Source organism: Zootoca vivipara, chromosome 15 (genome assembly GCF_965207765.1).
Source record: "Zootoca vivipara chromosome 15, rZooViv2.hap1.1, whole genome shotgun sequence".
Classification (NCBI taxonomy): Eukaryota; Metazoa; Chordata; class Lepidosauria; order Squamata; family Lacertidae; genus Zootoca; species Zootoca vivipara.
The window spans coordinates 11,176,355-11,199,249 of NC_142598.1; the positions used below are offsets into that span (position 1 = coordinate 11,176,355).

Here is a 22,895-nt window from a genome sequence, read left to right on the forward strand (position 1 = left end):
GGAGAGGTTTCTCTGATCCAAGCCATTGCTTTAGATTTGGGGGAGGAGGTTGCAGAGTCAATGGTCACACATGCAATTATACAACACCTGGAGGGCCACAGGTTCTCCACTGAAGTTTTAGATGTTCTGTTGCATTTGTTTCTTTATAAACACGGTGGAATATTGCTGTTGAGCTGTGTGCAATGTATTTTTTAAAATCAAAACTATATTTACTACTGTATATTTTCAGCCATTTTGAAGAGCATACTGCCAAAAAAGCAGCTTTTTTTGTTTAACTTTAACTAAATCTCTTAGCTTGCATTTGCACCAGCTCTAGTCAGCATTACCTTTTCCCGTTTTCCAGTAAAAGAAAAGGCAAAAATGTCAAGGTACTCAAAATGTCTGATTTTGCCACTAGGTGTTGCTATGGCATCAGAAGCTGGACAGCTCTTTTCGCCTTTTCCTCCCTTTAGGAAAATGCCCTCCATCAACTCACTTCAGTTTGTCTTGGATGCCTCCATTTTTTAGCCTTTGCCCCTCTGCACCAACGAATGTGGGCAAGTATTGCCAAATAAAACAAGGCACTGTTCTAAAACCAAAGTCCTACATTCCTCTATTGCGAGAGAGAAAATGTGGGGAGATGAGGTTGCATTGCATGTATTTAAAGCACAGATGGGGAACTTCTGATCCCTCAGGTGCTGGACTGTTCCATCATCCCTTGACCATTGGCCATGCTGGCTGGAGATTATGGAAGCTTGAGCCCAACAACATATTGGAGGGCATGGACAGGTTTTCCATCTCAGACTTACAGCTTTGCTACTGTTGCAATGTGCATAAGAGAGCCCACAAAGAAATCAAAATTTGGGCAGGGATTTGAAGGAAGACACCTAAGAAAAGTAGTTCCAAGTGTAGGAGGTGGAAGAATAGGTGCATATTGATTTATATGAGCAGCAAGTCTTTTGGCCAGAAGGTGGAGCCCAGAAACCACTATATGGTGGCAATTGTCTTGGCAGGCATGGAGGAAAACATCTATGGAGATGACCGTGGAAAAAGATGTGAAACCCAGCAACCCAGACTCAGGAAACCTGATTATTGCAGTTAGTCAGCACACTGGGATGGTAAACCATGGCTTGTTCCTAGGTGTTTGTTTGTTTGTTTTTAACTAACTAGAGTCAGAATGACCACCATTTCTGAAGTTTTGATGTACAGTGGTACCTTGGTTTTCAAACAGCTTGGTTCACAAATAACTTGGAACCGGAACAGTGCAAAATCGGAAGTAGGTGTTCCAGTTTTGGAACTTTTTTCGGAAGTTGAACGTGCTCCGTTTTGAGTCCCCCTGTGTTTCCTGTTGCACTGCTAATTTGCGTCCCCCCATTGTAATTCAAGCCTTCTGTTTCTAATTGCAGTGTTCTGAGGTGATGTTTGGAGTGGTGCTTTTGTTTCTGCTACTTATTTTGCGTTTTTTTGTTTTGAGGCTTTGATTGATTGATTTTGTGACTGCGGAAATGGATAAAATTCCCCCATTCAAAAAAAGACTATCATCAGTGCAGGTAAGAAAAAGATTTAATTTTAATTTTTATCATCTACAATACTGTTTTATTTATTTTATACCGTGTTTCTGATAAAATAAGATGCACCTAGAAAATAAGCCATGGCAGGATTTTCCTGGGTTGAAAAAATATAAGACATACCCCAAAAATAAGCTGTAGTGGTGGGAGCAGGTCTGGACTGGACGGTGCCATGGAAGAGGAACATGCCTGTCAGCGCCCGGAACCGGATGCTGCTTCCCCTCCCAAATGCCCAGCAGCGTGCGCCGCGCCGAGCGCCGACACGGCAGCGGGACGCAGCAAGAGCCGCAGCGCGCGCCGCTCCGAGATCCGACCCAGCGGCGGGACGTGGCAAGAGCCGCAGCGTGCGCCGTGTGGAGCCCCGACCCGGCGGGACCCAGCAGCGTGCCCTGCTGAAGCGCCGACAAAGCGCCCAGCAGCGCAGTAGCAGCAGCAGCCAGTTCCGGGTGCCGAGCCGCGACAGGAAGAGGAGGTATATTTTTTTTTAAAAAAAATAAGACACGGTGTCTTATTTTATGAGAAACACGGGTAGTACAGTACATTGTTTAATAATTTCATTTTATGGTTCCATGGTCTTGTTAGTAAAATTCATGTTAAATTGCTCTTTTACGGGTTGGAACGGATTAATCTGTTTTGCATTACTTTCTATGGGAAAGCGTGCCTTGGTTTTGGAACGCTTTGGTTTTGGAACAAACGTCCGGAACGGATTAAGTTTGAGAACCAAGGTACCACTGTAATGGGAAGCTTGATTTATTTATAAACAAAAGCAGAAGCTTTCAGTGGCCTCCCCTCACTCTCAGGAGGAAGAAGAGGCAAAAGGCACACCCAAGATCAAGCTTTGTGCTCATAACTTAAACTGAGGATCCACTCAATGCCAGTCATACCAGGTCAATCACTGGCCAATACGGTACTGCTAATTGCAGTGCCGGATTTAGGGCAGCATGCACAGTATCCCTGCACAGGGCACTGAGCTGAGGCGGTGCAAAACCATCATCATGATCAAACCTACCGGTATATAGGTTTTATTTATTAATTTATCTTGACTGTGTTGCTCTCTCTCAATACACTATTGAGCGGAGATGGTATTGTCGCACATAGATTTAGACATGGAGTCTGCTCTGCAACAAATAAATTGGAACAACCCAATTGTCTATTCTGTCTCATGAGCTCCTTTATCAGTGGGATAGGCTTACCTTGCTCCCCACCCCCAATATTTTATCCAAGTTGGCATCTCCGCCCCCTTGGTCACCCTAATATGAGATCCAAATGTCGCCTCCCCTCTCCTTCCTGCCCTCATACATTAGACTGGTCGTGTTTGTCGGTAGCCCAGCATTGCCAGGTAAGACAACTTTTGTTTGTCATGTGGAAGACTCTATGGCATCAAGCTGGAATAGAAGGTAAGTTACTTAGCAACCAAGAAAGCATTAAGAGAATCTGATTTAACTAGGGTTAAATCAAAATTGTAATAATTTAGACCAGTGTTTCCCAAACTTGGGTCTCCAGCTGTTTTTGGACTACAACTCCCATCAATCCCTGACCCCCTGGTCCTGCTAGCTAGGGATGATGGGTGTTGTAGAGGCTTGCTGGTTTAGAGGCTTGTTGTGGGCAATACATAGCCACATGCCTACTATCCTCCACAAATTTGTGGGGTCTGATTATCATGCGTGGGGTGGATGTGATTGCAGAATGAAGCGCTGGAAGTGATCTAGACAAACATTTGTTCCAGGAAAGATACCACCAAGGGGTTCTGCAACCTCCCATTTCCAATAAACTAAAAAGCCCCCAGTGTTGTAACCTTTCTCATGGGGAAGTTGCTCCAATTCCTTGCTCATTTTGGTTGTCCATTTTTTATTTCCTCCCTACCCCCTAGCTCTGCAATATACTTTATACTGAGATTCCTGCATTGCAGGGGGTTGGACTAGATGGCTCTTGGGGTCCCTTCCAACTCTATCATTCTATGAGGTGAGGCAACCAGTACTGTACGCAGTATTCCAAGTGTGCTTGTTGCAACACAAATTTGTATAACAATATTATGATATTGGCATTTTAGTTTTCATGCCCTTTCCTAATGATCCACAACATGGAATTTTCCTGTTTCACAGTTGAATCTAAGTATTCCATAATGTCTTTATTTTTTTTATAAAAAACACACACAAAGGATATATGTATGACGTTTTGGGGGGTAGTCGGGCTATTTCAAAAGTCTTTATAGGGACTTGCACACCATGGTTCAGAGTTCTCCTCCCTCCTGTGTGTGATGAGTGGAGACCCTGTTGCAACAGTTTATTTCTTTTAATAAAGATCAGGCTTACTAGCCGCTTTGCTTCTCAATATACTCTTGTTGGCCTGTGTTATTTTCTCCTACTGATAGGGAACCTGCTGAAGGACTCTATACAGCAGGCATCCCCAAACTGCGGCCCCCCCAGATGTTTTGGCCTACAACACCCACGATCCCTAGCTAACAGGACCAGTGATCGGGGGAGATGGCAATTGTAGTCCAAAACATCTGGAGGGCCAACGTTTGGGGATGCCTGCTATACAGGCTCTGGAATACCCTATAAGGGAAAGGGAGTAGTTTTTTTGCTTATAACACAAGCATCTGTCAGAATAAAAAGAGTGCACTTTGCTGGAGCCTGAAGATGCAAGGATTCTCAGGCAAGACTGCAAACCCATTACCATGAGGGGGAGAAAGTGATGCCAAATTGTATCTAATATAGATGCCTGCTGTCCAGCTCTCGTGAGATGTGCTGTTCTGTAGAATGGAGAGAGATTGTGCAGTTAAATGAGGACCTGAAGCTTGAGATACAGAGAGATTTGTGCTTGCCTATGAGACATGCTTTCTCAAAAACAACCAACCCCAGAGCTCCTTGTGCATAATAGGCTGCATGGAGGAACCATCAGTGAAAGGCTGGTGAAATTGATCCCAGGGGCACATTAGAAGACAGGGATACCGCTTTACAGGCCCAAAATATATATTAGAGCAGGCATTCCCAAACTCGGCCCTCCAGATGCTTTGGGACTACAACTCCCATCATCCCTAGCTAACAGGATCAGTGGTCAGGGATGATGGGAATTGTCCCAAAACATTTGGAGGGCCGAGTTTGGGGGTGCCTGTGTTAGAGGTCTACTTCACACCCACACTGCCATGGCATGCTGTAAATGCAGTTCACAGCCGTTTCTGATAAGCTTTCTCAGCATTTTCCTCCCAAAAGGTTCATTTGGGTTCTTATTAACAAAAATCAGCAACATGTGTTATGGTTTTTTTGGGCAACACCAATAACTGGCAGAAGCCGAAAGAAGTTTCAGTAATTGAAAATGTTGTTGGAGACTGACGATTTCATGATATCCGTGACCTGGAACATATTCCCACCTGGAGTCTATTTTGGGGTGGCCTCAGGGTATACGAGAAACCTGGCAAGTGGCTTTCTTATATATTGTTGTTTAGTCATTTAGTCGTGTCCGACTCGTCGTGTAACCCCATGGACCAGAGCACGCCAGGCACTCCTGTCTTCCACTGCCTCCTGCAGTTTGGTCAGACTCATGTTGGTAGCTTCAAGAACACTGTCCAACCATCTCGTCCTCTGTCATCCCCTTCTCCTTGTGCCCTCCATCTTTCCCAACATCGGGGTCTTTTCCAGGGAGTCTTCTCTTCTCATGAGGTGGCCAAAGTATTGGAGCCTTCAGGATCTGTCCTTCCAGTGAGCACTCTTATACGGTATATTAAGAGCGAATAAAACACTTCTCAGATTGTATCATCGTAATCACAGCATCATTTTAGACACTACTTTTCTCCCACTTAGCGGCCCGCAAAGCAACTTACAATAAAGAAACACAAACAATACTAAAAAAACAAGATATAGATATATAAATAAATCAGTTTAATAAACTTCATAATAAAACAAAAGACATAGATTATATGAATTAAATAGGGAACAACGGGGTTTTTCTTACACAGGCACTTAATTCTCTAGCCAAAATTATATGACAAGTGAAAAAGGCATTCAGTCAAAAAGATCAAGTCTGTTCTTGGGATCCCCAACATAGCTCCATGGGCACTACAAGGTCCAACAATACCCCCCTGCCCCTACCAATTTTTAACGATGAACTAGTTACTAGGCTCTTTTGGCTTAGGGGAGGGTTGGCTGATACATGCTGCCTGCTTTCTAATGTTTTTTATTTGTTTTGCGGGGTGTAGGTGTTTTAGGGTTGGGGGGAGGTTCTGGGCATTCCCAGTTTTTCTTCCATGAAGTGGGTTCAGTGAATCCCACTTTGCTGGAGCATGAGAAAATTTAGGACTTGTATAACAATACTTTAGTTACTTTTTCTGAATGCTATCCCCTGGTTTAGGATTCACTTTTTTCCTCCTTTTAAACCTTATCTCATCCTTCAAAGAAAACAGGGAATGGTTGTGTTAACGACTTTATAGTGATTCATGTATAAATAACGCTGTGTGGTGTATTGGGAGAACCTCTTTGAAAACAAACAGTGTACGTCTCTCTGTGTGTATTTATTTATTCATAAAATTTCTATACAGCTTTATTTTTTTAATAAAAATCTCAAAGCGGTTTACAGCATATTAAATCAATAAAACAATAAATACACAAAAATATATATATTTAAAAACCCAAAATCGCGAACAATTGCTTTAAAATGTATAATTCCCCCTGGATGGGCATGGAGGACCCCCCAAAGAGGATATTTCCGGGAATTCCTGGATGTATGGCAACACTACGCCTAGTGCCACACCTGCATGGCCAGAGGGTTGCTCTCTTCCAGTAGGTGAGGTGGTGGTTGTGATGATCTCAAAACTCTGAAGTTGTCAATTTGGCACATTAGTAGCATAGTGGTCAGTTCAGAGCAGACCAAACAAGTTCCTATGGGCAGCTGCAGAGATTCTATGGGGAGGAAAGCAGTGTGAATGGCAACGGACCACACTGCACGATGAGTATGTTATGTGTGGCCAGCTCGCTTCTAAGGGCATAAATACACATTTTGGCAAGCACAGTATCTTCCTTCTTCTCTGAGCCATCCTCCCCTTTCTCATCGCAATTTGTTGGCATGGATTTGTCCATTGTACAGGAACATGCCGCATGTTGCCAGTCCTCTATGCCAGCTTCTCCACAAGAGGCTGTGTGTCTGTTTACCTCCCTCCCTTTTAACTCTTGCAAGTCTGGCTCTGGTCCCGAAAGTCAGGCCAAATCTGCAGCAGCTCCTCTGGCCTGTAATAATGCACCACCACCACCTTGGAGAACTTGCACTTCTCATACTTGACTTTGAACGGGTTGAAGAGACCCAAGGGGCTGTTTGTCACGCTGATGCCCAGCTCATACAGGCAGATTCCCATGAAGACATCTTCCATGTTAATGACCTTGATGGTCTTTGCTACCTGGTAGATCTTCATGGCCAGATCCCCGGAGAACACATACCCTGAGCCTGCGCAGAAGGGCGGGTAGGTCTCATTGGGGTACACCTCCCGTGGCACATACCACTTGTAGGCCATGTCACGCACTGGCTTTGCGTTCCTGTAGATGTACCCTGTCATGTAGTTCTTCTTGGGTGGCAGGTGAGGCTGCAGCAGCTGGGACACCATGTAGTTCACATTGAGAAAGATGTCACTGTCTGCCTTCATCGCATAGGTTGCATTGGGGCAGAACTTGCTTATCCATTCCATGCCCATCAGAGTCTTGAGGGTAAGGTTGTTGTAGGTATCCAGGAAGTCCTGCTGAATAATGTCTCTGTGGATGGAACTCTCCTCTTCCAAAAGGGCCTGGAGCGGGTATCCAAATTTTGGGTGGACAGCCGTCAGAAAGAGACGAAGAATGGAAACCCCAGGCACCGAGCTCTCGTTGCCCCACGTCTGCCGGATGGCCTGCCTTGTGGGAAAATGCTGGGGCTCAGTTATCACCAGCAGGATCAAAAAAGGGCTCCTCTCGCGGCATTTGTTTGGCTCGTTGAGAAGGAACTTATAATCAGTGGAATAGACAACCTCCAAGGGATGCCGCGTGGCCAGTGGTGGTGGTGGGGGAATCAGACCAGAGGGCTTGGTCTCCCTTGTCCTCTCCAGCGCAGATTCCCATTCAAATCCTATTGCACTCTTATCATTGCCTGCGGAATCTGGGCTGCCCTTGAGCTTGATGTCATGCGGTGAGAAAAGAGACTCAAATTCTTTCTTCGCAACAAGTAGGAAAAGCAAAATAGAGCAGAAGAGGACCACACTGGGCAAATTCTGCAGCTGGGCTATGAACATCTTCCTGGTAACTTTCTTACTTTTGGTGGGCAGGAGGAGGGCACTTGCAGACTATATGCGGGTGGGGGAGAGATCGTGTACAGCTCTGTCCCTTTTCCAAATACAACCTGCAAAAGAGAAGCCCAGTGAAAGGGAGATGAATTTTGTTCTCTGTCTGTCTGTCTGTCTCTCTGTGTTTGTGTACGCACACGAGGGAAGCTTTTGGGATAAGACTGAGCCCACGGAGAATCTTCCAACTGCTGACACACTCAAGACCTGCCCATAATACCTGCCTTCTTGCCCCTGCTATCTGTTTCTGGAAGGAAAATATGCACTCTCAGGGATTGGCATTATTTACTCAACCCATCTATTTACAGATCCATTGGAATCCGAATGAAGTGTTATGTGAGTTTGTGGGTGCCAGAAATTTTGGGGGCTGTGGTATGAACCAGAGGAAAAACTGCAGGCTGGAAAGGCACAGAGGCAGGGCATGATGTTTGATTTTTGCTGGGATCCACAGCTGTGGCTACAGCAGAAACAATAACTTATTGGGGTAATTATGCTCCAGCCCTCTCCATCATAGGCTCAGGTTTTATATATGCATAGCTGCCAAGTTATCCCTTATTTTAAGGGATTTTCCCTTATGCTGAATAGGCTTCCTCGCGAGAAAAGGGAAAACTTGGCAGCTATGTATATATGTTTGTGTAAAATGTGGATAAATGGTCCAGGCAGACCTATTATGCTTGTTTTGGGTGGTTCCACCTTGCACTGAAGCAGAATGGTGAAAAATCTGATTTTAGCCGGGTAACAGTAGGAACAGGGAGCCCCGCAATGAAATCTCTGCACGTATTTCAGAAAGTGAAAATCTGGACACAAAAGTTGTTGAATTGTTGTGCCACTTCCAACAGCGGTTGCTATACGTCCAGAAGATACAGGAGCAAGTGGACTTTAGCTGTAGTGGTGTAGCAGCGTTTCCTGGTGCCTGGGGCCACGAAGGGTGAACAGAGCCTGTTGTGCCAGCCCAACTCTCACCAGCAGCTTGCCTGCCAGTGCAGGGGAGAGCCCGCTGGTCGATGCAGCCTTTGATGGGCAAATTCCCCTGATGCCCGTGGAGAGGAGTGCCAAACCAGGCCACTCTGGGGTCACTCCTTGCCCACCTCCCTATGTCCATGCCTGTGCCTGCTTACTGTCCAAACAAGGCGTGAGTGAGCACTGGCCAGGCAGCCATTCAGCAAGGGGGCCAGGGATGTGACAGTGAGACCATCCTGGAATTGGGAGCCCAGAGACCCCCAGCAGCAGGCAGGGCGAGACTGGGATCCCTGAATGGGGATGCCTGGTTTGCGCCCCCTCAAAATTGTGCAGCCAGGGCTATGCCCCCCCCAGCCTCCCCCCCCCCACTATACCTCTGTTTAGCTGACCAGGCTCTAAAAAGTTATCAGCATCACCAGTTGCTATTGATATTTCTTTGCCCGAATCCAACACATCACACTTCTTACTGCTTCCATCGTGTGACATCACCGCACCATCTGGGTCCTGCAGTTTGCACTGTTGTGTTTTGCACATGAGAGGGAGAAGGAAGACACAACAGTAGCACTTCAGGGAGTGAAAAAGGCTAGCTTGGTCCCCAGTTTCTATCTATTTGCAGCTTTCCCCTGTGCGTACTTTTATACTGTGAGCTCCTTGGGGCAGTTACCTTTGCATTTGCTTCTTATGCACCATGCATTAGTTAACAGCCCCCCAAAAGTTACTAGGTCACATAATGAACACATAAATAAATTACTAGGCTGGCTTTTTACTTGGAGGGGAGCGGGGCAGATGAAGCATTTCATCCCATCTGTACCAAACCCGAGTAAAAATGTGGTTAGCAACCAGAACAGGGTTGACATATGTCTGGAATTTCTTAGACATACCTGGAATACTGCAGTTGGAAGCAGTGTCTGGGCAGAAATTTAAAATTCGGACATTTGACAAGCCACGTCAACACCGTCGTTTTTGGCGATTTTGCTTTTTATAAGCTCAAAAATGTCGGTTTTGTTTTTTTTGCAATTTTGTCAAAAAGCTCAACAAACAACTTCACCTCAACAAAAACTTAACAACTTTTCCCTTCCCCCAAAATTCAACAACTGCCCCCGCCCCCCAAAAAACCACTTCAGCAACGTTTTTGTCCTGGTTTTCACTGTTTGAAATATGGCAACCTTAGACTAGGTCTCCCCCAGAGCCAGTATAAAAGCACAAGGGGCTGCCATTTGAGAGACAGAGTTCTCTGCTCCCAGCAGTCCCCAGCCCACTCGGCTGCATACACTTCCTTGTCACCCTTGGTGACCAAGCAAATGGTTAAATAAATACAAGCGTGTTCAATGAAACACCTTTGCTATCATCAATTTCAATGAAATCTCATTCAGTGCTCTGGGTATTTGTTCTCTCCCTCCTTGAGGGACCTCTTAGTGGCTTAGTGGTGCCAAGATGGAGGAAACTGTGAGTGAGTGGAAATTTCCAGTGTTCTCTGCCTCCTAATCTCCTGCCTGTCTGTGGTTAGAAGGAATGAAAACAATGGATTCAACAAACTTCCAAGAGACTGTTCTGAACTATTTAGAGATTTTGAAGGACATCCACAGGATACTGCAATACTCCAGCATAACATGTGCAGAGACTTTGGTTCAAGATCAGGACTTTGAGGACAATGTGGAAAGTCTACCTGAGATTAAAGAATAAGAAGTGGATTTTGCAAAAACTGAGATGGAATATAAAAAATGTGATCTGGAGGAAGAACAACAAGGACTTAAAAAGGAAAGAGACAGCTGTCAAGAACAACAATATGACTTAAAGACTCAAGAAAAGAAGGCTCCTGGAGGGGCTAAAAATTGGGCATGGGCAACAGAGGGAAAGGAAAGGCAGAATGGGGGGAGACAGAGGCCTGGATTGGGAAGTGGGAAAGAATGGGAGTTGGGTGAAAAATTCTAGTTAAAAAGTATTTTGGTGATTGATTAACGGTTTCTGAAATCTTGGTTTGTTAAAGGACTGCTGATCTAAGGGGGGGGGGGAAGGTCACCAGGAGGAGGAAGGAGAGTTAGTAGATATAAAAATTTAGTTTTCTGGAGGGAGGTAGAAGAATGGCCTGGGAAACAATTTTTAGATTTGTATTAGTATTTTTGTGTTCAGATAAGTGTCTGGATGGAGGGCCGCCTTTCCTTCCTTCTCTGCCCAGAAACACCTGGTGGCAGAAGGTGCTCTGGGGGGGGGAGGGGGGGGAGGGAAGCCCAGACACAAAAATGGAACCTTTGAAGTGCTGCACCTAGCAGGTTCCTCTTGTGGCAGGAGGGGACTTGTGGGGGGGCAGCATGAAGAAGAAGAAGGAGGAGGAATAAGTCAATATTATAAGAATAAGAGTTGGAACTGGGGTAGAAAATTCGCCATATTAAATTAGAAGTTAGGAAAACCAGGAAGAAGAGATCTGAGGAAGTCACAATGATAATGTGAAGATTTGGGAATTTTTATGTATTTTTTCTTTTCTTTCTTTTTTCATGTTTTTCTTGGTTTGTTCTCTTTTTACTTTTTCCTTCTCTTTTTGGGGGGTTTTTGGGGTGGGGGGGGCTAGGGACTTTATTTTCTAATTTTTTTTCTTTTTTCTTTATTTTTACACATATGATCAGGGTTGGGAAGGTTGGTTGGGCGTACACCCGGCTCAGTCTTCCCCTGTTACTCTGGGGCCCACCGGTGGCAGGGGTGGGCCTTGGGGAGGGGAGGAGGGGTAGGGGAAAAACCCAGCCACTTAAAATGAACCACCTTCGACTATTTGCTCAGCATGGGTCTTTCTTGTGGCAGGAGGGGACTCATGGAGGGGGGATGGAAGAAGGTGTGAAATGATGATTGTTTATTTCCTTGTATTTCCTTTGTTTGTTATAAAATTAATAAAAAATTATATTAAAAAAAAAAAGGAAACACCTTTGCCATCATCAATTTCAATGAAATCTCATTCAGTGTTCTCTCCCTCCTTGAGGGACCTCTTAGTGGTGCCTTTCTACCCCTCTCCCATTCTCTTCTCTGAGGTGCCTTTTGCAGTGCTATTACTGGTGCTATGGGCACAAAATATATGCAAGTAATGTGTGGGTGAAATTTACATTGGAAGATAAGTTAACTAATGAACAATTAGGATTAAAAGACTGCACCCAGCTTCTGTTTATGCCAATCTCAAGATTTTCTAAAATAATGATCTTGACTGGAACTCTAGTTGAACTTGGACATAGCACACGGTGAGATTGAACTTGACTTAAAATGGAGGTTAAACCTGAGAAGATTATAAGGTTATGAGTGAATTTCCCTTCTGGGGGAAAGAGACTGGACTGACTCTCTGGAAACTATCTCACTTCTGTGAAACTGTTTCAGGATCTATTTGACTATTGAAGATGTTCAGCTTAATGGAATTACAATTATGTACTTGCTTTATTGAAAGACACCAGCTGGTTAAAAATCAAGACTAAAAGAAGAGGACTATCTATTGCTAATATTGGACTAAATTAGACTCAAAATAAAAGTTACAATATATATTAATCATATATAATAAAATTATTTTGATGTCTATGTATAAAAAGGTTTGAAAATATAATTGCAAAAATTTGTAATTGCGAGTAATGTGGGAGGCGGGGAGGGAGTAGGCTGGAAGTACCGTACTGGCTTTCTCTGCTTATCTTAGTGGAATGTCCTTGACAAAGTACTGATAAGGTTAAAAATAATGCTCTTTGTGGTGGGAAAGGGCTTTTTGTTTTGAAATTAAATTCTATGGAGGAAGCCAGGAAACGGGACCGGCCCCCTCAGTTATACTTCTATACATTTCTATATTAGAAAAAACATCTATGTTAAAGCAAACCAGTCAGGCCACAATGCAATAGTAATAATAATACAGTAATCTATTAAACATTAAAAGCCTCCCTAAACAGGGCTGTCTTCAGATGTCTTCTAAAAATCTGGCAGCTGTTTTTCTCTTTGAAATCTGATGGGAGGGCATTCCACAGGGCAGGCGCCACCACCGAGAAGGCCCTCTGCCTGGTTCCCTGCAACTAGGCTTCTTGCAACGAGGGAACCGCCAGAAGGCCCTCGGTACTGGACCTCAGTGTCCGGGCAGAACGATGGGGGTGGAGACGCTCCTTCAGGTATACTGGACCGAGGCCATTTAGGGCTTTAAAGGTCAGCACCAACACTTTGAATTGTGCTCGGAAATGTACTGGGAGCCAATGTAGATCTTTAAAGACCGGTGTTATGTGGTCTTGGCAGTCGCTCCCAGTCACCAGTCTAGCTGCCCCATTCTGGATTAGTTGCAAGAGAATACAGTATAAGCTATAAATTGTACGATTTGTTGTTATATTTTAAAAGAGAATTGTTTGATCAGTTGAAGGAAGATGTTAACAAAGCAGCTGTTAAAACTCGGGAAAATACTAATTTAATTTCAGAAGCTGTGGGACAATTAAAAGAAGTGAATGCACAAAATACCAAGGCAGGAACGGTAGAGGGACAAAGCTTGAGGAAAATACAAGAGAAAGTAAGAGTGGTCCAAAATAAAAATGGTACCTCAGGTGAAATGATTTGAGAGGCTTTGACAGATAAAAATTGTTGTGTAGTGGGTCTTCACTACAGGAGCCAGAACACAGGGAATGGGGAAAACTGGGGCTTAACACAGAACTAGCAGGGAAAAGATACATTTTGGCGGGAACCAATGGCAAGGATTCCCTCCAGCGGAAACCAATCCAGCAGCGGATCCAAATCCTGCACTCTGAACCAGCAAATGATAGACGTTCCCTCTGGAACTTATTCATTCAAATAAACTCTGTAATACAATGCATACTTGGCTGTGCTATTACTTTAATACACAACAAAAATGATACCCTGTATGAAATGATCTGGAAGGCTCTGACTGTGATAGAGAAAAAACAGGAAGGGAGGGCAAAAAGTATAAAAGGTTCGTGTAGCTGCAATGTAAAATCATAAAGAAGGCCTGGAAAAAGATATATAAAGATTGGAAAGGAATGTGGAAAATGATTGTTGTTTAAAAAACCTGAAGTTATGATATTGAGATGTACAGGTTTTGATGGACTTATTCAACAAAAGACTTTGTTCCTGTAGGGGAAAGTGGGGCACGTTGAGCCATTTTTTACTTTAAGCTCTACACGCCTCAAAATAATGCACATAAAAGAAAACTTTTGAATTTAACATTTATTAGGTACTATTCTAAACAAAATCAAAGGATTAATGCTTCACATTTGATGGAATAAAATGACAAAAAATCACATTTAAGTTTTCCAAAAAAATGGATCAACGTGCCCAGTAGTGGGGCACATTGATCCTTCATTTGGGGCACATTGAGCCATTCAAATTTAAGAGCAAAGAAGGCATTTTTACTACACAGTATAAACTTCCAAAAGAGTTTCCAAAATATCTCAAAGTTCTTAAGAGTCAGCATCACTTCAACTTGTCACTCCATTTGCCTTGGCGAGATCCAAAACTTCAATAGAGATGTGGCTGTCATGGTTATCTAGAATTAGAAGCACTGGGTGATCTTTGGAACTTCTAGAGTATTTCATAGAATCATAGAATCATAGAGTTGGAAGAGACCACAAGGGCCATCCAGTCCAACCCCCTGCCAAGCAAGAAACCCCATCAAAGCATTCCTGACAGATGGCTGTCAAGCCTCTGCTTAAAGACCTCCAAAGAAGGAGACTCCACCACACTCCTTGGCAGCAAATTCCACTGTCGAACAGCTCTTACTGTCAGGAAGTTCTTCGTAATGTTTAGGTGGAATCTTCTTTCTTGTAGTTTGAATCCATTGCTCCATGTCCGTTTCTCTTGAGCAGCAGAAAACAACCTTTCTCCTTCCTCTATATGGCATCCTTTAATATATTTGAACACGGCTATCATATCAGCCCTTAACCTTCTCTTCTCCAGGCTAAACATACCCAGCTCCCTAAGCCGTCCCTCATAAGGCATCGTTTCCAGGCCTTTGACCATACATCACTATTGGGAAAACCATAGCATTAACTATACATACCTTTGTCGGCAAGGTGATGTCCCTGCTTTTTAAAATGCTCTCTAGGTTTGTCATTGCTTTTCTCCCAAGAAGCAGGCGTCTTTTAATTTCGTGACTGCTATCACCATCTGCAGTGATCATGAAACCCAAGAAAGATTATCATATAATCTTTGAAATGCATCCTTGGAAATATGAAAAGTGGAGGAATGCTGTTTCCCAATGCATTTATACATGCACACATTGTCAAAAGAGTTCCCTGTTCTGCTGATGTCATTCAGCCAACTTGCTTTTTCACAGCAATGATTTTTGATGGTTTCTGCACTGTGGTTACACCAGTTTCATCTACATTGTATATACCCTGTTCCTCCAAAAAAATAAGACGTAGCCATAAAATAAGCCATAGCAGGATTTTTAAGCATTCAAGGAATATAAGCCATACCCCGAAAATAAGACATGGTGATAGGCGCAGCAGCAATGCCGGCTGCGGCAGGAGAAGGAAAAAATAAGGCATCCCCTGAAAATAAGCCATAGTGGTTTTTTTTAAAAGGAAAAATAAATATAAGACGGTGTCTTATTTTCGGAGAAACATGGTAATCACCTGCTGAGAAATTACTTCTTTCTAGAATGAAGTGGAGTTCATCAAAGAACTCATTTACGTTAACACGGTTGAAGCTTGTTGCTCTTGACAAACTTGTTGCCTGTGGAATGTGAAGTGACAGTAAAGCAGAATGACATTTCATAAATCCTTCTGCCCAATCTAAGCCACGCTTTTCATTTTCCTCCCAAGTTGGTGGCATTTGAATTTTATTCGTACTCCCAAACTGATACACCAATTGTCTTGCTGCATTTTTGAAAGTCCATAATGAAGTCGTGAAGCTTGTTGCAAGTAATCCACCAGACATATATATTTATTAATTTACACATTTGAAGAATTGTAAACTAACATATTTCAAATATTTTAGACATACTACAGCTATATTAACTATGATCACATAAATCAAAAGATATTTCAGCTACCTTTACAACTTTTAGAGCTACATGGTTGACAATACATATCAATTTTTTTACTAAAGCTTACCTAATATAACAAATCTGGATTTTTGTTTAAACTTCTTTGAAAACCCAAACCCAAACACAATGACAGTATGTAGTATCACTGTTGTTGTTGTTGTTGTTGTTGTTGTTGTTGTTGTTGTACTGTTGCCACAAACTTTGTATAAAAGCTAAAGTACGGTTGTAAAATGGAAAGGAACAATGTGCCCCATGGCTCAACGTGCCCCACTTTCCCCTACTTAAGAGTATATGCTTCCATTTTCGAACGCACCTTGGAAGTCAAACGGCTTCCGCTGTTTTTTTTTTTTTTCATTTTCTCCATTGACTTTGCAGACTGAAAAGTCTGCAACCTTTGTGCCTCAGTTGTCGAACATTTCGGAAGTTGAACAGTCTTCCGAAATGGATTACGTTCAGCAACCGAGGTACCACTGTACTTAACTCCTAGGCTCAGGGATCACATAACTCCATACCCTCCAACATTTCTCCAATGAAAATAGGGATGTCCCAAGGAAAAGTGGGACATTCCAAGATCAAATCAGAAACCAGGATGGCTTCTGTAAATCAGTCCCTCCATATTTCCCACCTGAGGCAGGTGCCTCACTCTTTTCCTCATGGCAGGGCCGGCCTTGATTACTGTTGAGCGCAAAATACAACAGGGATAAATAAGCCCACCCATTTACACACCCCCAATAGATTTTATTAAAGCTTAAAAGAACATATACAAATGTTAATAGCAAGTACAAAATAACTTTTTACAATGCAAAAAGCATGAAAAACCCAATCTAAATAAAAACAAAAATAAAGGAAGGAAGAAAAAGTAGAAGAAAAGAGAGAGACTGAAGGGGAGGGATTCTGATTCTTCGTCTGTCAGCTATATATATATATATATAAAATATTCAAAACATGCGCTCCAAGGTAACCCCCAACTATTCCACTTATAAAACAATATTTTATTCAGTCCACAGGCCGAGATATCACAAATTCAAGCCCACCAACTTCTGGCTAGAACAAGTTATTTATAATGGGGAACTTTACTTCATAAGGTATCCATTCTTAAGGAAATCAGCCCTGAGTGCTCACTGGAAGGACAGATCCTGAAGCTGAGGCTCCAATACTTTGGCCACCTCATGAGAAGAGAAGTCTTCCTGGAAAAGACACTGATGTTGGGAAAGATTGAGGGCACAAGGCGAAGGAGACAACAGGGGACAAAATGGTTGGAGTCGGACAGTGTTCTCCAAGCTACTAACATGAGTTTGACCAAACTGCGGGAGGCAGTGGAAGACAGGAGTGCCTGGTGTGCTCTGATCCATGGGGTCACGAAGTGTCGGACACTGAACAACACGACTGAACAACAAATTACTTCATAATTTTGTTGGGAACCAAATCCCTCCCCATCTTTTAGGGCTGATTCTGGCTTGAAATACATTGGGACATATCAGTCACACACCCCAGGCCTATTTTGCACACCTTTCTCAATTATTTTTTGAATCCGTACTAGTCTGCAAAACACTGCAGCATTCTTAGAGACCTTTGGAGGGTATTCATCTAAGTTAGGGGTCACCAACCTAAGGCCCGTGGGCCGGAAGTGGGCCATGGAGGTCGTTTGACCGGCCCATGTGCTGCCCCTGAACTGAGTTGCGTGCTCACGTGCTGCGCTAAACCAGTGCATCACGGTGCGGAGACTCGTTTCCACGGCATCGAAAATCACATCTGTGCATATGCAGTACCGGAAATTGTGGGCGGGGACATGAACCGGCCCATGGAGGGATCTGGCCCAGGCAAGAAGAAGAAGAGTTTGGATTTGATATCCTGCTTTATCACTACCCTAAGGAGTCACAAAGCGGCTAACAATCTCCTTTCTCCCTTCCTCCCCCACAACAAACACTCTGTGAGGTGAGTGAGGCTGAGAGATTCAGAGAAGTGTGACTATCCTAAGGTCACCCAGCAGCCGCATGATAAACCTTGCCGACCCCTGCTCTAAGTGCTCTGGCACCTCAGAGGTCACTTTGTAAAAATGGGTTGGATGAGGATTCAGCTGGAACCAATCCTACCTTGAAGCACACTAAAACCCCATTTACCACCACTTTCCGGAACAAAGAGCTGCCCAGCTTTTAAATATTGAGGATGAGAGACTGCATCAAGTGGAGAAACTGGAGCAAAACCTGAGTTTCTCAGATCCTCCAAGTGTCCCTATTTTCCAATGATGTCCCTGATTTAGAGAAGCCATCCTGGTTTCAGATTTCATCCTAGAATGTCCCACTTTTCCATAGGATGTCCCTACCCTATTTTCATTGTAGAAATGTTGGAGGGGATGGAGTTATCCGACCGCCGAGCCATTTGAAGGCAATCCTGTATAGGGAAGTTTTTTAAAAAAAAAGTTCACTGTATTATTATTTTTTTATATACGTTGGAAGCTGCCCAGACTGGCTGGGGAAATGCAGTAAGATGTGTGGGGTATAAATAGTAAAATTATCGTTATGGAATGGGACACCCCTATTTTCATCAGAGAAATGTTGGAGGGTATGGTTTCTGCCAGTTTTCAATCTTTAGGGTACACTTAGGGTAGACTTTCTCTGTGGCTTGGCTGAAAGAATAAAGACACTAATGCAAAATGAAGTAAGATGTGATTAGTTTAAACATATAATCCTTCCGGACCAGAACACATCGGTTTACCAACGTGAGATTTATTATGCAGAAACCACATTAAAGGCAATAAAAATATAATAAAATATTTGTTTTTGCTTCCCGTACTTGCCCTATTTGGCAGGTTACATATGCTATATTTGGCTACAGAATACCTTTAACACAAAAGGAAGATATTTGAGTTCTGTATCATAACGGGCTGAGAGTTCCATAGTTTGAAGTGAAGAAGTACAAACTTTATTTCAGCTGTCCTAAATCTTCCAACATTCAGCTTCATTGAACGTCCACAAGTTCAAGTGTTATTAGAGAGGAATAAAAGGCTTTCTCAATCTGCTTTCTTTATGTTATGCATAATTTTTATAAACTGCTGGAAGGAGCAGGTCTACAGCTTGAGGGTACTTCTGAATTGGACCCTGTCACTGAGGAGCAATCACAATTGGTAAAACGTGGAATAAAAAGGAAGAAACCTTGCAAGAATTGACATCTTTACTGTGGTGATGCATCCAAGGCATGAGAGATTTAGATTCTCCCTAGTTTTCATTTTCTGTTTGCTCTGCCAGAGCAACAGAGCAAAATTTATTTTCTTTACAGATACATGTTCCCAAATACTATAATTATCAAAGGGAAACCAGATTTTGCTTCATTAGTCTAATTCTCCCCAAACGTCAGGCATCATTTCCTCTGGGTTAGACAATAAAAGCACAATTTCATGTGAGAACAAAGTGATCATGTGGACTTTAACCTTGTATATCAACACTCCAAAACTTTACATTGTGTTTTATTGGTGCTGTTAAAGGTTCATTTGAAAGAGCAAATAACAGTGGAGAACCTTATTTATTTATTTTTATTTTATTTTCTTTCTATACCCCTTTATATTTCTCCAAGTGCTTACGGCATATTAAATCAATAAATCAATAAAACAATAGCTGGGTGATGTTGCTCTGACCTCATGAGGGGCCTCTTCAGGAGAGCTGGGCGAGTCTGGGCCTCGACCCCTAGGCCAGGTGGACAGGGCCTTGCAGGGAGCGGCCTTCATGCCTCACAGCTGGGTGATGTTCCTTCGACCTCATGAAGGCAGCCCTATTTAGGGAAGTTTTTGATGACTGATGTTTTAATGTATTTTTAACCGTCTGTTGGAAGCAGCTCAGAGTGGCTGGGGAAACCCAGCCAGATGGGCAGGGTAGAAATAATAAATTATTATTATTACGGTATTATAGGGTGGCAATAACCAGGGCCAGAATAATCCTGGTCAGGCCACGCAGGCCCTAAGAGCAAGAGGAACTCCATTTTCTAAATCTCTCTGTCTCAAATTAGACAGCACTTCTCTGTTTGTACCTTTCTCTGTAACCCATTGCAAAAGGAAGTTAGCTTAACCGCAAGATGTTCTGTTCCATCTGAAGAGGATGTAGCCCGCCACAAACCAACCGCAAGTTCTAAGTAGGGCGCAACCACAATTGTGCCTGTAAAATTCCACATAGACACGTGTATGAAAGTACCAGGTACATAACGCCACTTAGTGGAGTTAGGTATATGACTTTGCATCTTGGGGTGCTCTCTCTTGATTGGTTGATGAAGTACTGCAGAAAGGCTGGCCTTCACTCTGTCAAAAAGGTATAAAAGCTCTCTGTACATGGACAAGGGTGGGGCAGAATGAGGAATGGTTTTTTCCCTACTGCTCCATATTGTTTTGCCGACAAACCAATAATAAATTTGTTCAACTGCCTGAGATTTCATCTGGTCAATTTGGGAAGCCAGTCATCCACCTTACAGTATAAATAAAAGAATGAAAAGACAACGCCTGGAGGAGTCGTTACTCTAGAGTAGCCGCTACAGCGCCTGTGGCAGGTATTATCAGTATTAGCCTCTTCAGTAGGTCTGGGTGAGTCTGGGCCTCGCCCCCTAGGCCAGGTGGAAAGGGCCTTGCAGGGAGCGGCCTTTACGCCTCACAGTAGTGCGATGTTGGCAGTCATGGAAGAGAGTAAACGTGCTCCCACCTGTTTTTCGGCTATTCCACCCTAGCCGTTACTGCCACTGACCACCCTATTTGTGAATTTTGTTGATCCTAAGGGGAGGTTTCTCTGATCCAAGCCATTGCTTTAGATTTGGGGGAGGAGGTTGCAGAGTCAATGGTCACACATGCAATTATACAACACCTGGAGGGCCACAAGTTCTCCACTGAAGTTTTAGATGTTCTGTTGCATTTGTTTCTTTATAAACACGGTGGAATATTGCTGTTGAGCTGTGTGCAATGTATTTTTTAAAATCGAAACTATATTTACTACCGTATATTTTCAGCCATTTTGAAGAGCATACTGCCAAAAAGCAGCTTTTTTTGGTTTAACTTTAACTAAATCTCTTAGCTTGCATTTGCACCAGCTCTAGTCAGCGTAACCTTTTCCCATTTTCCAGTAAAAGAAAAGGCAAAAGTGTCAAGGTACTCAAAATGCCTGATTTTGCCACTAGGTGTTGCTATGGCATCAGAAGCTTCTTGCCTTTTCCTCCCTTTAGGAAAATGCCCTCCATCAACTCACTTCAGTTTGTCTTGGATGCCTCCATTTTTTAGCTTTTGCCCCCTCTGCACCAACGAACGTGGCCAAGTATGGCCAAATAAAACAAGGCACTGTTCTAAAACCAAAGTCCTACATTCCTTTATTGCGAGAGAGAAAATGTGGGGAGATGAGGTTGCATTGCATGTATTTAAAGCACAGGTGATCCTTCAGGTGCTGGACTGTTCCATCATCCCTGACCATTGGCCATGCTGGCTGGAGATTATGGAAGCTTGAGCCCAACAACATATTGGAGGGCATAGACAGGTTTTCCATCTCAGACTTACAGCTTTGCTACTGTTGCAATGCGCATAAGAGAGCCCACAAAGAAATAATAATTTTGAGCAGGGATTTGAAGGAAGACAGCTGAGAAAAGTAGTTCCAAGTGTAGGAGGTGGAAGAATAGGTGCATATTGATTTATATGAGCAGCAAGTCTTTTGGCCAGAAGGTGGAGCCCAGAAGCCACTATATGGTGACAATTGTCTTGGCAGGCATGGAGGAAAACATCTATGGAGATGACCGCGGAAAAAGATGTGAAACCCAGCAACCCAGACTCAAGAAACCTGATTATTGCAGTTAGTCAGCACACTGGGATGGTAAAACATGGTTTGTTTGTTTGTTTGTTTTTAAATAACTAGAGTCAGAATGACCACCATTTCTGAAGTTTTGATGTACAGTGGTACCTTGGTTTTCAAACAGCTTAGTTCACAAATAACTTGGAATCGGAACAGTGCAAAATCGGAAGTAGGTGTTCCAGTTTTGGAACTTTTTTCGGAAGTTGAACGTGCTCCGTTTTGAGTCCCCCTGTGTTTCCTGTTGCACTGCTAATTTGCGTCCCCCCAATTACTTCAAGCCTTCTGTTTCCAATTGCAGTGTTCTGAGGTGATGTTGCGTTTTTTGTTTTGAGGCTTTGATTGATTGATTTTGTGACTGTGGAAATGGATAAAATTCCCCCATTCAAAAAAAGACTATCATCAGTGCAGGTAAGAAAAAGATTTAATTTTATTTTTTATCATCTACAATACTGTTTTATTTATTTTATACCATGTTTCTCATAAAATAAGATGCACCTAGAAAATAAGCCATGGCAGGATTTTCCTGGGTTGAAAAAATATAAGACATACCCCAAAAATAAGCCGTAGTGGTGGGAGCAGGTCTGGACTGGACGGTGCCATGGAAGAGGAACATGTCTGTCAGCGCCCGGAACCGGATGCTGCTGCCCCTCCCAAATGCCCAGAAGCGTGCGCCGCGCCCCGACTCGGCAGCGGGATGTGGCAAGATTCCCTCCCTACCTGCTAGCTCTGCAATATACTTTATACTGAGATTCCTGCATTGCAGGGGGTTGGACTAGATGGCTCTTGGGGTCCCTTCCAACTCTATGATTCTATGAGGTGAGGCAACCAGTACTGTACGCAGTATTCCAAGTGTGCTTGTTGCAACACAAATTTGTATAACAATATTATGATATTGGCATTTTAGTTTTCATGCCCTTTCCTAATGATCCACAACATAGATTTCTCCTGTTTCACAGTTGTATCTAAGTATTCCATAATGTCTTTATTTAAAACACACACACACACACACACACACACACACACACACACACACACACAGGATACCTTGCTAAGGCTTAAAACCACCAAAGTTGTGACGAAATGCTGCGGGGAAGGCGAAAAGGAGGAAGGCAATAGGAAAAGCTTTCCAGTTGTCTTTGGACTGTAGGGGCTTACACCTCCCTTTTCAAAAACAGTCTGGCAAGTATCTGTTAAGCTGAGCAAACTATCAATATGTGTAAGAAATTCAGGAACTGAAGCGTTCTCCAAGGAATTGTCAGGCTACCCAGAAAATGCAACCAAGTAAGGCA

At 43.2% G+C, this 22,895-nt stretch overlaps 2 protein-coding genes and 1 long non-coding RNA gene across 4 annotated transcripts in view; 1 reads left to right on the forward strand and 2 right to left on the reverse strand.

The window, feature by feature from the left end:
* Positions 1-1,309: 1,309 nt before the first annotated feature.
* Positions 1,310-22,644, forward strand: LOC148683375 (uncharacterized). Its single transcript, XR_015947148.1, has 2 exons — positions 1,310-1,394; positions 21,914-22,644. It is a non-coding gene; the product is annotated as an uncharacterized LOC148683375 (long non-coding RNA).
* Positions 5,405-22,895, reverse strand: part of LOC118075490 (beta-1,3-galactosyltransferase 1-like) — a 28,838-nt gene continuing 11,347 nt past the window's right edge. The window contains exon 3 of the mRNA XM_088658285.1: positions 5,405-6,649. The gene's annotated coding sequence lies outside the window, so the exon portion shown is untranslated. The remainder of the gene's footprint in view (positions 6,650-22,895) is intronic.
* The window catches only part of LOC118097866 (beta-1,3-galactosyltransferase 1-like), a 28,812-nt gene continuing 11,321 nt past the window's right edge, over positions 5,405-22,895 (reverse strand). The window contains exons 2-5 of one of the 2 annotated variants that reach the window (XM_088658289.1): positions 14,810-14,916; positions 9,177-9,318; positions 6,692-7,901; positions 5,405-6,649 (exon numbers count right to left, since the gene is read on the reverse strand). In XM_088658289.1, coding sequence (XP_088514415.1) covers positions 6,703-7,794 — 1,092 coding nt within the window. In that variant the 5' untranslated portion in view covers positions 7,795-7,901; positions 9,177-9,318; positions 14,810-14,916 and the 3' untranslated portion in view covers positions 5,405-6,649; positions 6,692-6,702. The remainder of the gene's footprint in view (positions 6,650-6,691; positions 7,902-9,176; positions 9,319-14,809; positions 14,917-22,895) is intronic. The other variant, XM_060268879.2, reaches the window with a different exon arrangement.